The following is a 15,079-nucleotide window of genomic DNA, read 5'->3' on the forward strand; positions in this document are numbered from 1 at the left end:
CTTATTAGTTCCTTGCGTCTGGCCTTGTTCATTACAGGGTATTTATAAACTGACTGTATGATAGGATGATTGAGACCTCACTGGGTTGTGAGAAAAATATTGCCTTTTTTTTTAAAAAAAAATTTTTTTTGATGTGAAACTGGCAGGGAAGAAGTGCAATCTGATTCATTATAAAGGTTTGGTCTTTTGTTTGTTTATTTGGTTTTTGTTGGTTTGTTGTTTTTTGTTTTTTTTTTTAACAGCTTCCAAGCTGTCTTACATTTCCTACAGAAAATTTCCATTCTTTTAGTTGGAGTTACAACATTAACCTACTTAAGAAGTCCAGTAGATAGTGACATTTTTGGGGATATGGTTTTCCCCTTTGAGTTACTAGTTTTGTTCCTCTGGATGTATTAATCCAGTAGTTATTTGGGTAGTGATCATTCTTTCATACCATAATAAGATCAAATGCTTTTGTTCATATCCTGATAATGGTTTTCAGTGCATACCATGATGGTATGTTTTCCATGGGGATCACAGTTACTAGAAAAATGGGAGGAAAAAACCCACCAGTAAGTTTTCTGTGGCTCTCTGTGTTTGGTCTTTTGATGTGATTATCTTTTGCAGCTGCCATAACTATTTTAAGATCTGTCCTCCTTATTCTTAATCTTCCCATCTTTCATCTCTAGTTCCAAAGCATTTGTGAATAGAAAACAATGAACCCGAGAGCGGTCCTCAGAGTGTCATTGGGTACTTCAGCAAGGGGACTGTATTGTCCCTTTTCCTACTTTTCACAAATCTATGGGAGGCTACTTCAGTTTTGGTTGTAGCCAAAAAGTAATTTTGACTGGGAAAATTGAGAAGCTGTACAAGACTCTTACTTTTTGGGAACTGCTGGCATAGCTATGACACAAATAAAAGTTGGTTTCAGTTAGGCTGAGATTTGACTGTATCTTGCTAAATCTGTGTAAACTCATTATGCTGGCAAAGTGCACTAGTATGTAATTTATCTAAGCTTTGTTTTCATCGTTTTAGCTTTCATCATACTGACATACGTTTCTGACAGGCAACAATATATGCAATTTACTTTATAGTATGCAGCAAGTCATCATTTGCAATAAAAAATCTTCTCATCCAAAAGTCTAATTAAGAAGTTACATGTATTTTTTCACTTCTTTCCTTTATTTTTTTAGGTCAAAAGAAACTATGATTTAAATAAAACGACTTAATGGCACACTGTAAATACACAGTGTGAACAGGATGAGTCAAGAAACGCTAGAATTATGTATGCTTTGTTCAGGATAGGTGATTTGGACTTGATTTTTGTTTTTGTTTTTCTTGTCTCTGTATAGTTTGACTTTTTTGAAAATACAATTCGTATAATTGAAAATTTTCTCAAAAGGCAGACTTTATAAACAGCCAATATTTAGTACTGGTAATTAATAATGTTTAAAATCTTCATTTTCCAAGAATCAAATGGCTATAATTTAGTCATTTAAACCGATGAAAGAGTATTTCTTCATTTTTCCTCCCATATAATTTGGTCTCAGAGTTTAGGTGAAATGTTTTTTGAAGGAGGTAGAGTTGCTTCTTCATGCTAGTTGGATATAGTTACAATCAAAGTATAAGGATACTTTGAGTTTCTGCTGAGCAGTAGGCAAGATGTCTCCTTTAACTCCAGTCTTAAACAACCTAGAAAATTATTAGCCTTGTAAAAATCCATATTAAAAAAGACTCCCCAAACACACAATGGCAGAATACCCCAAACTGAAGTCAGTCGAATGTGTATGTTTGAGAAACCGTTTCTGTGCAGAGATGTTAGTCAGTGGGAGGCCAGTAATGGCCTACAGGCTTGTTGGACATTTATTGAGGAATACTGGTTTAAATCAGTATTAGCTTCTCTGATCACCTGGTTAAAATACAGGCATTATTTAATGGAGCTTTTATTTTTTCTTCAGGCCTTGCCAACAAAGCACTTCTAAATAATTCTGTTTATTACATCCTGGATAAAAAATACACAGAAAACAAAAGAAATCACTTGTTGAGCTTGATGATCAAATTGTCTCCTAATATGATTTCTAAAACTCATGTGGTATTATTCATTTGTATTATATTTAACAAGAATAGTATGGCTTACTAAGTAAATATTATATCAGAGCTACGATGCTATGTCCAGTTTTCATAATTTTTAATACAATCATGCAGTTTTATTCTGGGATGAAATTCAGTGTAGAGATTCTTAGTATCTGCCAGAGAACATTAAAAAAAAAAAAGCAAACCTATTCAAAACAAAGTTGTGGGAAATAATCATGAGTTAAATGGCTTTTCAACTGCTTAGTCCAAATAATCAGCTCCTCAATAATAACATTTGTGTATCTGAGCAGTCACAGTATTGCTCAGTACAGTAGATTTTTAGAGAAGGCAACGCATTTCCAACAATGGATTAGAATTAAGTAAAACCTGATCTGATCCTGAACAGAAAATCACAACAGGATTTTTTTCCATCAGCATTTGGCTAGTCTGCTGTCTGCAGAAATGTCATTTTCCTGAAGCATGGAGAATCTTAATATATTCTTACAGAAAACTCTGTTTTACATTCTTGTTATGAATGATTTAATACTTCACAAGCTTAACTTTTTCAGAAATGAGATTTTTTAGTTGTGCAAGCTTCGGACACAATGTGATAACTATTTTACTACTCTTGATTATTATTTATTATTAATGATTTAATTTAGATTCTGAATTGAACGCTCCTTGATGATAGCTTCAAGTATTATTTATGTAAATGATTCACTGGATCATGCATGTTTCTTAAGACCGTCTAAATATTGTTGAGATTTTGAACTCTTTGGTACCTTTTAAACTGCTATTGAAGGAAGTGATTACACAAGAACTACGTATGCATAGCATTAAATGTATGGTGTGAATCTGGTAGAATAGAAGCATTATGAGTTGAGGCTGATATTTAGGGCTTTAGTTTTGTGGATGGATAGAGATCGTTTTGTGTAATTCTGTCTGTGTTTTGATTTTTCTTTTTTTTTTTTTCCCCTCTAAATGTATCCTTGTTTGCTTTTTTTCCTGCAGATGAAAGCCAGAAGACTCTGATGTGGTGCTTATGTTGTCTATACAGCAGTGAACCACAGAACCCTGTGGAACTGAAGGCCAACAGCTGGGTACGAGTAAGTGAATGAATCCTTCCCAGAACTGCTTTGAATTAAATTGATTATTTAAAGGTGCTGCATCTATAGCATAGAGACACTGTCATTTAAGAAACTACTCATACGTATTGTGTTGAAGTACATATCACTCTAATTATACACAGTCAGTGCTAGTCTGTCATTTTAAATATTAAAAAGATGTGGTGTTTTAAAGTGGGCAGTTTTGATGGCTTTTAAGCTAGTAGATTCACCAAGTCTAGTAACTGTGAATAGTGAGCAACGACCACAGATCAGAAGGGAAGCAAGTGTTATCAAAAAAAAAAAAAAAAAGAACCTTTCAATTAGGATGAAATAAATAAGCTGGAGAAATGCCATAGTTTGTTTTGAAAACAGCTTATATTTGCTCTTTAATTTTATTCTTTTTTGGTTTTGTTTAATCTCCTGCCTATGAAGAATTTAATTGTATCCAAACTTTCTTCAAAGGCAGTCAGAGAGGGGAGGCATAGTGCTTGTGTGTGGATTTATATTTAGTGATTGAAGGAATAATGAATCCTTAACTTCAATCCCAAATTTAGGGTTTTGCATGACACATCTGTTCATATTTTATGTATTTCCATACTGGACTAGCAAAGCACATCAGCCTGTAAATAACTTGCAGCACATTGATGCTTAATGCTTTACATTGCTGAATAGTAATTTGAGGGGGCAGTGTTGTTGATTTTACATCCTTGCATTCTCCATGGATGCGTATCAAAATATGGTTAAAAATATTAATGGAACTGTTAATTTTTTTTTTTAACATCTTATAGTCCTCACAACTAGTGAGAATGTAGCAGCCTGACTCTTATTTATGTATGTCTGCTAAAGCTGGATACTTCTAGAGTTCTCTAAGTAGTTCATTTCTCATATACTAATTGACTTTGTACCTGTCAGTTTATCTAGGTATGAATGTAATACTAGGATGTACAAATTATTATAAAATAGGTAATGATACTGCAGATGTTTGTGTTGGTACATAACTGTATTTAACTGTGTAGCATTGTTGATTTAGGTGCAGTAGTCTCAGCAGTAAATTCTCACAAACTTTCAGATGCCCCTGGGTGCCTGTGTGTTCCTATTTGGTGGGTTGTACCACACACTATGAAATTCTCAACAACTTAATATTATTTTCTTCCTGTCTTTAACCTTTTTCAAGAGGCTTTTGCAGAGGTTAGCATACGTGGAATTGACAGTGTGGCAATGCTTGAATACCAAGGTAAAGTGATGCAAAAAGAATTTTATTTTTCTAATGTACTCTTGCTGGTTGGATATGTTCTTCATAATGATGTAGAAGATGCACAATATCATGCATTTAGTTATCAAATAGAGCAAAATATGTCATTTTGCTTCTTATTAGCAGCAGCATATGCATTAATGACGGTAACTGGTGAGGGAGAGTTGTACCCAGACAATCTTCTCCAGATAGCTTCCATTTCTGGGAGGGAAGAAAACGGTTGTTTTAGTCTGGATACTTGCCTTATCTGATTGATGTAACTGAACTGATGGTGTCACTGATACAAGAAAAATTATCAAGTAAACAAGAACTCACACTTGGCGATGGGTGAAGGTAGAAACGCTGCTTTTGGCAACACTGCCACCTGAAGTGGGCTTAGATTGGGACTAACGTGAGCATTTGATTCAAGCCTCACTGTAGTCTGCAGGCATTTTTCCACCCACCCTATGTGTTTGAGTCAACCTTTATGGTCATTGTGACTTGATGGGTCAACAGTTAACCAAAAAGTGATAGGGAAGAGGGGATGGAGGAGTTCAAACCACAAACATACCTTACTAGCTATTTTTGTCATTCAGCGCTTCCCTAGTTGCCTACAGTGAGTGTAGCATAATATGATCTGAAATGTGATAGGTTCATATTCTGATTGGAGGGAAAGAAACAGCTCTTGGAAAACTTCTGATTAAAAAAAAAGCTTGTAAAATGTACAACGTAAGGCTACAAAAGTTGAGATTGGAAAAAAAAGTATTATGAAATTGTTTTCTGTAGTCGTTAGAATTTCTTCTCGGTTTCTTGCTGTCCGGTCTGCACCATCACAAAGCTTTTTGAAGAAAGTGGTTTTATCTTCTTTTCCTAATCAGCATTGTAATTCTAGTCACCAGCAATTGCAATATAGTAAGCACTATCATGCTTATTTGTATGGAAGAACCTAAGTTAAATATTCTGCTTCTCCTGAAGGGTTTCTTTTGCTATATGTGATAAGGATTCATATTTAAAAAAACCAAACCCACTAAGTCTGTTGACCCACCTACAGCATACTTAACATCATTTCCTCCTGAACTACTTTATTTTCCATATTATGTGTGTCTCAGAAGGTTGCCACAGAAAGGGTTCGAGACACATTTGCTATGAGAGCCTGATTTGAAGTTTGCATCAGCTGTTTTCATATTGACTGGATGACCAACCTCTGCAGTGGTCTGATCTGACCTCAGCCTTGTTTAGAGTATGGCAGGAGCTCTTTACATCAGGGATGCTCACTCTCTGGTGGAGAAGATGCCAAATACACTGTGGCATACTATGCAAAAAATGGCCAAAAGTCTAAAATATATAGCTGAAACAAATTCTTGGAGGTGGAGAGGAAGGTTAGTTTTGTGGCTACATAATATACAGGGAATTGAAATCCAGAAATTAACTCTAAATGAAGCTCTGAAATGTGAATACTACTTAAAAGATTTTTAGTATTATGGAAAACTTGCCTGTGCTTGAAATGATAGATTATCTAAGGTATTTAAGCTCTCCCTAGAGGGTATGAATGGAAAGCCACCCATGACCACACAGAATCGGGCTCTGTATCCGGTCCATATATGCTGATACAGGAGCCATGGAAAAGAGGTTTATATATAGGGGCTGCTGTTCAGCTTCTGCGGAAGTGACCTCCACAGTAGCCTTGTCCTTTGGCCCTGCAGCTGAGAGTTAATTTTATTTCCTCAACTTAATATTTCAGCATACACTGAGGAGGAGTACTCAGTTTTTAAAAGGTAAAGTAGTTCAGTGTGTAAGCCAGTGTGCATCAAAGAAATTGGGACCTCTGGCTGTGCATTTAGTTGACAATAGAACAAAGAAAATGTAGAAAAGCAAACCAAACCAACAAACAAAAAACCCCATCCAAACAACCAAAAACCATGGAGGAGTGTGTAATGAAGACAGACAACTTTACCTGCTTGCTATTAACTGTTTAACAACAACCAAAAAAGCCACCTTTTTAAGATTGCTTCCTAGTTTTGTGGGTTTTAAATGTGACTTACTTAAAAATTTTCCTCCCAAAATGCAAAGTTATATCTGATTGGAAAATGATATTATTCAGTCAAGTTAGTGGTGAATATTCTTCTTTCCTTTGTTTTCATAGCTACGTACATTGGCTATTAAATTACACCTTGCTTTTTGTCATGACGAGCGCCAGTTCCTAAAGAGCACTTTGTGGCCTTTCAATGTGTCTTTGACTAAGGTCATTGATAGGAAGGCTGATCTCAAGTCTTCTGTTTTCAGGTGCTAAATTGCATTTTCAAAATAGCAAAAAATGTATCTGATGCTTGCTTACTTTTTAACTTTCCTGCCATTGTCAAGGAAAAGCTGTGTTGTTTTTAATGAGAATAGGGATAGCTACCCACTTGAACCACATTGTTAGTAAGTTTCGGAAACCAAGTTGCAGGTCTGTAAGTCCTGAAGAAATTAGGAAATAAGGAATAAAAGAATAAATGTGCAGAAAGAATAAAATGTGCAAAGAAATGGCTTGGAATTTAATTAAAACGTGCATTGTAGACTGCACTATTTTTTAGAATCAGATGCTATTTAAAATGGTAAAAATATATTTTATGATTCTGAATTTTAGTGCTGGAATCTAGGTTCCGTAGGTCAGATGCAGTGTCGGAAGCCAAGATGCATGCTGCCACAGATTTCTCACTGATGAAATCAGTCATGACCTGGTGACACCAGTCTCTAAGAAAGAAGGCAATTTAGTTTCTCCAGCTGGCCACCTCTGAGCAGAGTTTTGGAGCTGTGCAGTAAGTGTGGTTCTAACGGGACTTCTGACTGGTGGGCCTAGAATAGCTTCTTTGCACCACGGGTTACTCTTGCAATCACATTGCAGCAACTAGAGACCTTTTCTGAAGTAGATTTCCATTTTATTAACTTGATCACGCCTCCTTCTCTGCTGTCAGTTTATAAACTGTGTTTATGAATTGTTTATGGCTTTCCAATTTGTTTCGAATTCTGCCTTCATTTTATTGCTTTGGAAAGCTATGCGTACTTGTGAGAGTGTTACAGCCCATCCCGTTTCAAATTGGGTAAAATAGGAATAGTTAATATCCCTTTCTTTAATTTTTAAATTTTATTTTAAATACAAGATACATTTTTTCCAATGCTGTACTTTCCCCATGAAGGTACAAGATGGTGTGTACATAATAGCTTAAACATAGGGGTGAAAGGCCTATAAGCCTTGGCACATGTTTTCAGAGGTGGTTTTTGTGCTTGGCTGAATTTTCGTTTTTGGAAATGAGTAGTTCTTTTGGGTATCTATCTATATCCTATGCAAGAACATGTTATATTAATGGCCACAAAAGTAGTAGGTGTTCTTTGTTAGAGTAATTTTTAATGGCACTGTAATTATAAAATTATTTTTATTGTATTTTCCAAAAATACCTAATGAAACTTATGTGGTTTATCTTTCATAAGATTTCATACATGTTTTCTTTTACCAATGTTATTCTGGTTAATTTTTGAAATGAGGATGGTATGATGGCAAATTTATATTTAAAATTTTGATTCAGAACGTTTTAATTCTATTGCGTCAGTGAGTTTCTACTTTCTCAACAGAACTGTGTAAAAATAATGTTCCTATAAAAATACTAAAGCTGATTAAAAAAAAAAAGGTAAAGTGTCTAAAATTCTGTCTCATCTATTAATCATTTGTGAATGTTGCTGGGATATTTCTGCTGGAAGATCAAGGTTTCGAATTATGGTCTACAGTCTTTCCCTCCTCCTCTTTGTGTTTAAGTTCTCAATTTTCTGCTGAGCTAAGCAATGTTGGTGGAAAGGAGGTGGACACCACTTATTTCCAAATGTATGCAACGGAAAGCAGAGACTATTATTTCCTTTGGACGCTGTCAGCACTCAGTGAACAGAGTTCACCAGTTGAGAGCGCCTCTTTGGAAATGCAAACATAGTCTTTTCAGTCTTTTCAGGTAAAGTATTTCCATTTTGCCAAATTCAATGTTTGCAGTAAAACTGCAACATTTGCTTGCTGGAGCTTCTCTGTTTTTTAGGGAAATAGGAAGTATACCAGAACTTCAATGTCATCATGTTATTTTTTGAATAGCAAACATGGAAATGTGTTTGAAAACCATCAATTTAATACAGTAGCCTTGAACATCTCCAGGGAGGGGGCATCCACAACTTCTCTGGGCAATTTATTCCAAAGTCTTACCACCCTCGTACTGAAGAATTTCTTCCTAAGATCTAATCTAAATCTGTTCTCCTTCAACTTAAACCCATTTCTCTTTGTCCTATCAGTGGACACTCTTGTAAAAAGTCCCTCCCCAGCCTTCCTGTAAGTCCCCTTCAGGTATTGGAAGGCAGCTATTATGTCCCCCGGAAGTCTTCTCTTTTCATGGCTGAACAATCCCAGCTTCCACAACCTGTCCTCGTAGCAGAGGTGCTCCAGCCCCTGGATCATCTTTGTGGCTCTCCTCTGAGCACGCTCCAACAGATCCATGTCTCTCTTATGGTGGGGACACCAGAACTGGACACTGTATTACGCAGTATTACCAGAACTGGACGACGTATTACAAGAAAGCAGTTAGAAAGTAGATGTTGATGGAACTACAGGAAAGTTGCAGGGAATAGCTGAGAAAAAAAATGGAAAGAAGTCATAGTGTGTGAAATGTCTCTGTGTGTGCATGTTTTCATGTATTTTGGTTTCTATCTGGAATGAATTACTGAAGTATTTTTCAATATTTCTGTCACAAGGCATCACAGTACATCATGAATGAACTGAGAGGGACAAGATTATCTTTGAGAAATACAGGAATTCTCATCATATCTTTATGAAGCATCCAAAATAGCTTTTATGTGACGTGGAAGATGAAAAACAAAAGTAGACTCTATAATTCTGATTATAGAATCATAGAATAGTTTGGGTTAGAAGAGACCTTTCAAAGTCATCTAGTCCAACTCCCCTGCAATGAACATCTTCAACCAGGTCATATTGCTCAGAGCCCCACTCAACCTGACCTTGAATGTTTCCAGGGATGGGGCATCTACCACCTCTCTGGGCAACCTGTTCCAATGTTTCACCACCCTCATTATAAAAAATTTCTTCCTTATATCTAATCTGAGTCTACCTTCTTTTAGGTTAAAATCGTTACCCCTTGTCCTGTTGCTACAGGCGCTCCTAAAAAGTCTGTCCTCATCTTTCTTATGGGTCCGTTTAGGTACTGAAAGGTCACAATAAAGAAAATTATGTTTTCTTCCTGTAACTGAGTTATGGGGAGAAGCCTATTTTGCAGGATAGATGGCTTATATGTATTTGTTAAAATGCAGTATGCCAAGTATGTGAGGAAGAGTTTGGAACTGGACACAGTTGTTCGCGGTTGTCATGGTTCAGCCCAGCCAGCAGCTCACCATGAGGTCACTCGCTCATTCCTTCCCTCAGTGGGGTGGAGAGGAGAAAAATGTGACAAAAGGACTGAGGGTCGAGATAAGAACAGGGAGGAGGGATCACCCACCGACCATGGTCCTGGGCAAAACAGACTCTGTATGGGGACAAAAATCAATTTAATTTGTTAATGGCTCATTCAGAGGGGATAACAAGAAACAAGCCAGATCTCAAAAAACAGCTTCCCCTCACCCCTTCTTTCTTCCCAGCTCTACCTCCTCCCCTTGCAGTGCAGGCAGACAGGGAATGGGGGTTGCAGGTCAGTTCATCACACATTCTTTCTGCTGATCCTTTCGTAAAGGAGGAGGACTCCTCACACTCTTTTCCCCTGCTCCAATGGATCCCCTTCTCACAGGACAGTCCACAGACTTCTCCAGCATGAGTCCTTCCCGCAGGATGCAATCCTTACTCATCAGATTGCTCTGGCGTGGGCTTCTTCCCCACGGAGTCATGACTTCTTAGGCAGCTGCCACTGCTCTGGCGTGGGGTTCTCCATGGCCTTCAGATGCCTCTCTGCCTCTGCATCAGCCTCCAGCAGCTCACGCAGACCATTCTCTATGACTCCCTTCAGGCACATGCACCTCTGCTCCAGCGTGGGGTTCTCCAAGAGCTGCAGGTAGATCTCTGCTTCACCGTTTCTCTCATGGGCAGCAGTGGGGCCGCTGCCGTCTCACCATGGACTGCAGGGGAATCCCCACTCCGGCACCTCCTCCCGCTCCATCTGCACTGACCTGGTGTCCATGTGGCCATTTCTCTCAGGTCTCAGTCCTCTCAATGAACCTCAGCAGTCCCAGTAAGACGAACTCATCCCAGAGGGTGCCCCAGGATTGGGGCGCGTTGGAGCTCTTCCAGCAATGTCACTGCAGCCATCTCCAGTCAGACAGCAGCAGCCCAGTGTGGGCAGCTGCCTGCCCAGGAGCCTGGGGGCAGCCCCCGCTTCCTCCCTCCTCCGTGTAGGTCCAGCCCCAGTTCGAGCTCCTTTGTCCTCATCTTAAATACAGCATTTGCAGAGGCGCTGACTGGCTCAGCCCTGGCCTGAGGGGATGGAGAGGGTCTCACCTGGCCAGAGGCCAGTCTGAAGCTTTTCACAGCTACTTACAGGGGCCATTTCCACAGCCCCTCTCATTCACCGCAGTACATGGTAATGACAGCTTTGTCAGTTATTGTGATAGCTGTTTGCTACCTTATGAACAGTGGTGTATATTCTTACATACCAGTAGATGGCATTCATCATATTACGTGCAGGTGCCTATGTTCGTTTTATATTAATATGTACACAGGTTTCCATTTCACTGCATTCTCATGCGTATTCTTCTAAGGGAAGATGAACATTTTCTTTTAGTCTCTAGATTAGAAGCCAGCTTCACTGCTGCCCAGGTTGTATGGCATTATTCTGAGACTTAGCTGTCTAATGATGCTCGCACTAGTGAGAGTTCTGTGTTAAGATTCCTGAAATTTTTGGCAACAATTTAGAATACTCACTAACAGCAAAATTAATTTCATGATCTTTTTTCCTGTATGCACAGTGCATGCAGTTGAACTGATTTTTGTCTTTTCTTGCCTATAGTTATGCCTGGGATGTGAAAGAATTCTACCTGTGTTTTCACTTGTTATGATAATGGCTAATTCTTCATATTTATATTTTTTTATTATTTAGAGGCTTTGTATCTGAGGGGTTGTGGTGTTAAACACTGCACATGAACACTTTAGAAAACATTCTTGGTTCTAAAGTAGTTACAATGAAAGACTCATCATGCAAATAGATTTAGAAAAAAGAATCAGAAAGAAATAATTATTCCTTTCCTCCAGCCGCCTCCTTGCCTCAGTGTTATAAAATTAAAAATAGTATTCTGAACAGTGCAGATTTTTTGTATTTCCCCTCCTCTGGTTTTCTCTAGACAAACCTTGTTACACAATTTCATGATGACCCACTTACGTATGGACATGCATCGTATTTTTAAGGACATGTCATCTGTCTATTCCAGAAAGTTTTTAGTACACCTGTCATCATATTACTTGGTTTGCTGCTGCCATGTTTTAATATATTCTGTCACCTTTTTCACCGCTGCTGGTTTGAAAAGTTTATTTGCTGTAGGCACGAGACTCTTCCCCCAATATATCACGCGGTGCAACAGAACATCCATTCCTTTGTTTCTGGTAGCTTGTTAGGAGTAAGCCTTTTGCAGTGCATTAGCACAGCAACTCAAGCAAGCGTAGTAAGCTGCAAAAAATTATACCAGTAGATGTCACTCTCTGTATTACGTGACTGCCAGGATGTACATCACCCAAACATGCAAGCATACAGAATCGTGCGCTCTTACAAACCCGTTTTAAGAGTAAGGTAATGTAGCTGTTGTTAGGGATTAAACTAACAGTAGTAACATTGAGGCCGTTCACTGGTTCCATCTGGATGTATTTTGTTAGAAAGGCAGTATTATGCGGTAGTTTGCCTTTAATTTGTCAAATTTGTCATGAGGATGGCAAATAAAGAGGAGTGCTTCCTCTAAGGAAGGATCAAGTTGAACTTGACTTCTGCATCCAGATTAATGGGGGTATAAAGTAATGCTGTTACAGAGTAAGCATGAACAGGCTATTCACTGGAGTTAGTAACCAGAAATAAAAAATGGGAATTAGCTATTGTGCATTATACTTTCACTTAAGCTGTTCTGTGATACAAAGTTTTCCATTCTCAATTAAAACTAAGAGGAATTATTAAATAAATATGCCCCATAAAAATGGAAACAACCAAAACCAAGTTTTCTGCTTCTAATTGTTGTCTATCCTGGAGGCTTTTGTGGACATGCAAGAGATTCTGGAAAATTACAGGCTAGTGATCCTTTTTCTGATATTGTTTTGTTTATGTTTGGATATTTTTTAGATTATTGTTGTAATTCATGATTGGTCAGAGCATTGAAACACTTAGAACTTAATGCGATTTTAGAAATTTTATTGTTATGCAGTGCAATTATTAATGTTCTCATCACGCATGAAAATTTTAATCCAATTTTAAATCCTACATAGGCCTATATCCTATGGACAGGATGGGAAATGCAGATTTTGATGGCATTTGTAAGTGGATAAGCCACCCAAGTTGCATCCAAGAAACCTGAATGTTGTTTTTTGACTTGTAAGCCAAGGAATCATTAAGGAGGCATATTAGCTTTTTGAATAGGAAAAGCTGATTTTAAAATGTTTCCCAGATACAGGGGGAAAACATAAAAGATACTGCTTCTCAATTTTATGTTTAAAATTCTGTTTACATAGTTTTGTTTTTTACGTGTGAAACTAAATATACAGGTTTTCTTTTTGTTTTAAACCTGATCTGTCAGTTTAATAATGAAGTTGACTAAAGAACAGCAAACATACCTGAGTGAATGTAACTGTCACAACAGTTAAATTGACAGTTTTCCCATTGTTTATTTAAACAATAAAGGATCAGAAGCTTTGCTCCACCCTAGCTTCTGGGTAGTTGTCAGTCCACCATATTAAAAGAGGAAGTTTAAATATGTAGTAATGGCCCTGACTATAAAATTGTGTTTTGCTCACCTCATCCACCTCTCTTGATACACAGTGCATAGGCACATTCTTAGACTAGACATCAGGAGCAGAATGAAACAGGTATCTGAAGGCACTTTATTCTAAAGTGGTTTCTCAGTTATGTATAGTAGCAAAACCTAGAAAGCTACTCTATCTGTAGACAGAACAGGTTAAAAGCCAACAACTCACCCCACCATATAGCTGAAAGGGCACAGAAAAGATTCAAATGTGCCATTTTGTCAAAGACAATGATATTAAAACCCAGAAAAGTCAGAAGACAGATTTCCTCTTTATAATTATTGGAGATAAATTGATGTTTTAAAACAATTTTCAGTTACCTCAGCCAGTGGGACCTGAGGGAATTGTTATTTCAGACACATATGCCAAAGCTATACACATATATATTGTGTAAAATGAAACATAAAAATGCTTTAGAGAATGCATAAGGAAAATGAAAATAGTAAATCCTGTCAAACAGTTTGTAAATAAGACAGAAAAAACTCCAATCTTACAAACTTAAGGGCTGACATACAGGTTAGAGACTGTAGTATGATCCGGATTTGGAACAAATGGTGAGACACATGTTAGGAGGTGTAGACCTAATTTTTCATGCCTTGTATTTGTTAAACAGCAATTTGACAAGTAGAGTTTTGTCAACAGCAGACAAAAAAGCTTGTGTCAGTCAAAGCTAAAGCATGGAGAGATGGAGTGCTCATTTTGTGAGAGCTAGTTAGCAAATCAAATCTGACGGGGAAAAAAAAAGATGAGCTGAAAAGGCACACAGATCTAAAAATACTTTGTGAAGCTTCATCACTTTTCAGGAGCTGAGGCAGTGGACAGAAAAAAAAAATTAAAAAAAAATCCTCCAATTCATAAGAACAATACTCAAAGTGCAGAATAAGGCTGAAAAGGCCTAAATATTCCATGACTTTTTCCTGAAGGCTGGCTGTTCTGAAGAACACCTAAGTTTGTTGGCCATGTATAAAACCAGCCCAAACCAAAACCACTGAAGGGTTACTGGATTAAATATTTAAAAAGACAATATCTGATAATGACACGCAAAGAGACGTTTCTGATTAATGCCAGATATTAACCTTGCTGTAACGTCAGGGTTTAATAGTTGCTCTTAGAAAAACAGATCAAAATTTTTCGAGTTCAGCCCTCTCCATAGAGAAGACTTTAACGAGCATTCTGTGCAGTTCATGAGAAGAGTTTGAGGAACAGAAGGGATTAATTTAAGAAAAAGATGCTGAATTCTTGTGACCATCTCTGAAAAAAAACAGAGACAGTATCACTGTAGTCATGTTAGGTAAAAGGAGAATGCTACTTTTTGTTCCATGGGCCTAACAAAAGCAAGAGTAAGAACCTGCTCTTTCACTGGCCTCAGTTCATGCAGCAACATGTTTGGAGGTTTTTTTGGTGGAAGTCGAGCTTAAGCTGAAAAGATAATAAACCAATTGTGGCCATTCAGGAAAAAGGTCTGAGGATAAATTTAGTAATCACTTTTAATCTCTAAATATCACGTTTGCAGACATAAATTCAGACCTCAGACAGAGTTCCTGTTTACTGGAAAACCCAGTAGGTGTTTGGAAGAACCTCAGTGAAGCAAAACTTAAGTGTAGATCAAGTATTTTAATTCGTGTGAGATCTGAGAGTATTCAAGACAGAGGCTAATGGAGAAGACTTGTTAGCGGCACCTGATGA

At 37.6% G+C, this 15,079-nt stretch overlaps 1 protein-coding gene across 1 annotated transcript in view; it reads left to right on the forward strand.

Moving 5' to 3' along the window:
• The window catches only part of FANCC (FA complementation group C), a 72,194-nt gene that overhangs the window by 4,417 nt on the left and 52,698 nt on the right, over positions 1-15,079 (forward strand). The window contains exon 3 of the mRNA XM_009982346.1: positions 3,064-3,158. Within this exon, the coding sequence (XP_009980648.1) occupies positions 3,064-3,158 (95 nt within the window). The remainder of the gene's footprint in view (positions 1-3,063; positions 3,159-15,079) is intronic.

Source organism: Tauraco erythrolophus, chromosome Z (assembly GCF_009769465.1).
Source record: "Tauraco erythrolophus isolate bTauEry1 chromosome Z, bTauEry1.pri, whole genome shotgun sequence".
In the NCBI taxonomy this organism is placed as follows: Eukaryota; Metazoa; Chordata; class Aves; order Musophagiformes; family Musophagidae; genus Tauraco; species Tauraco erythrolophus.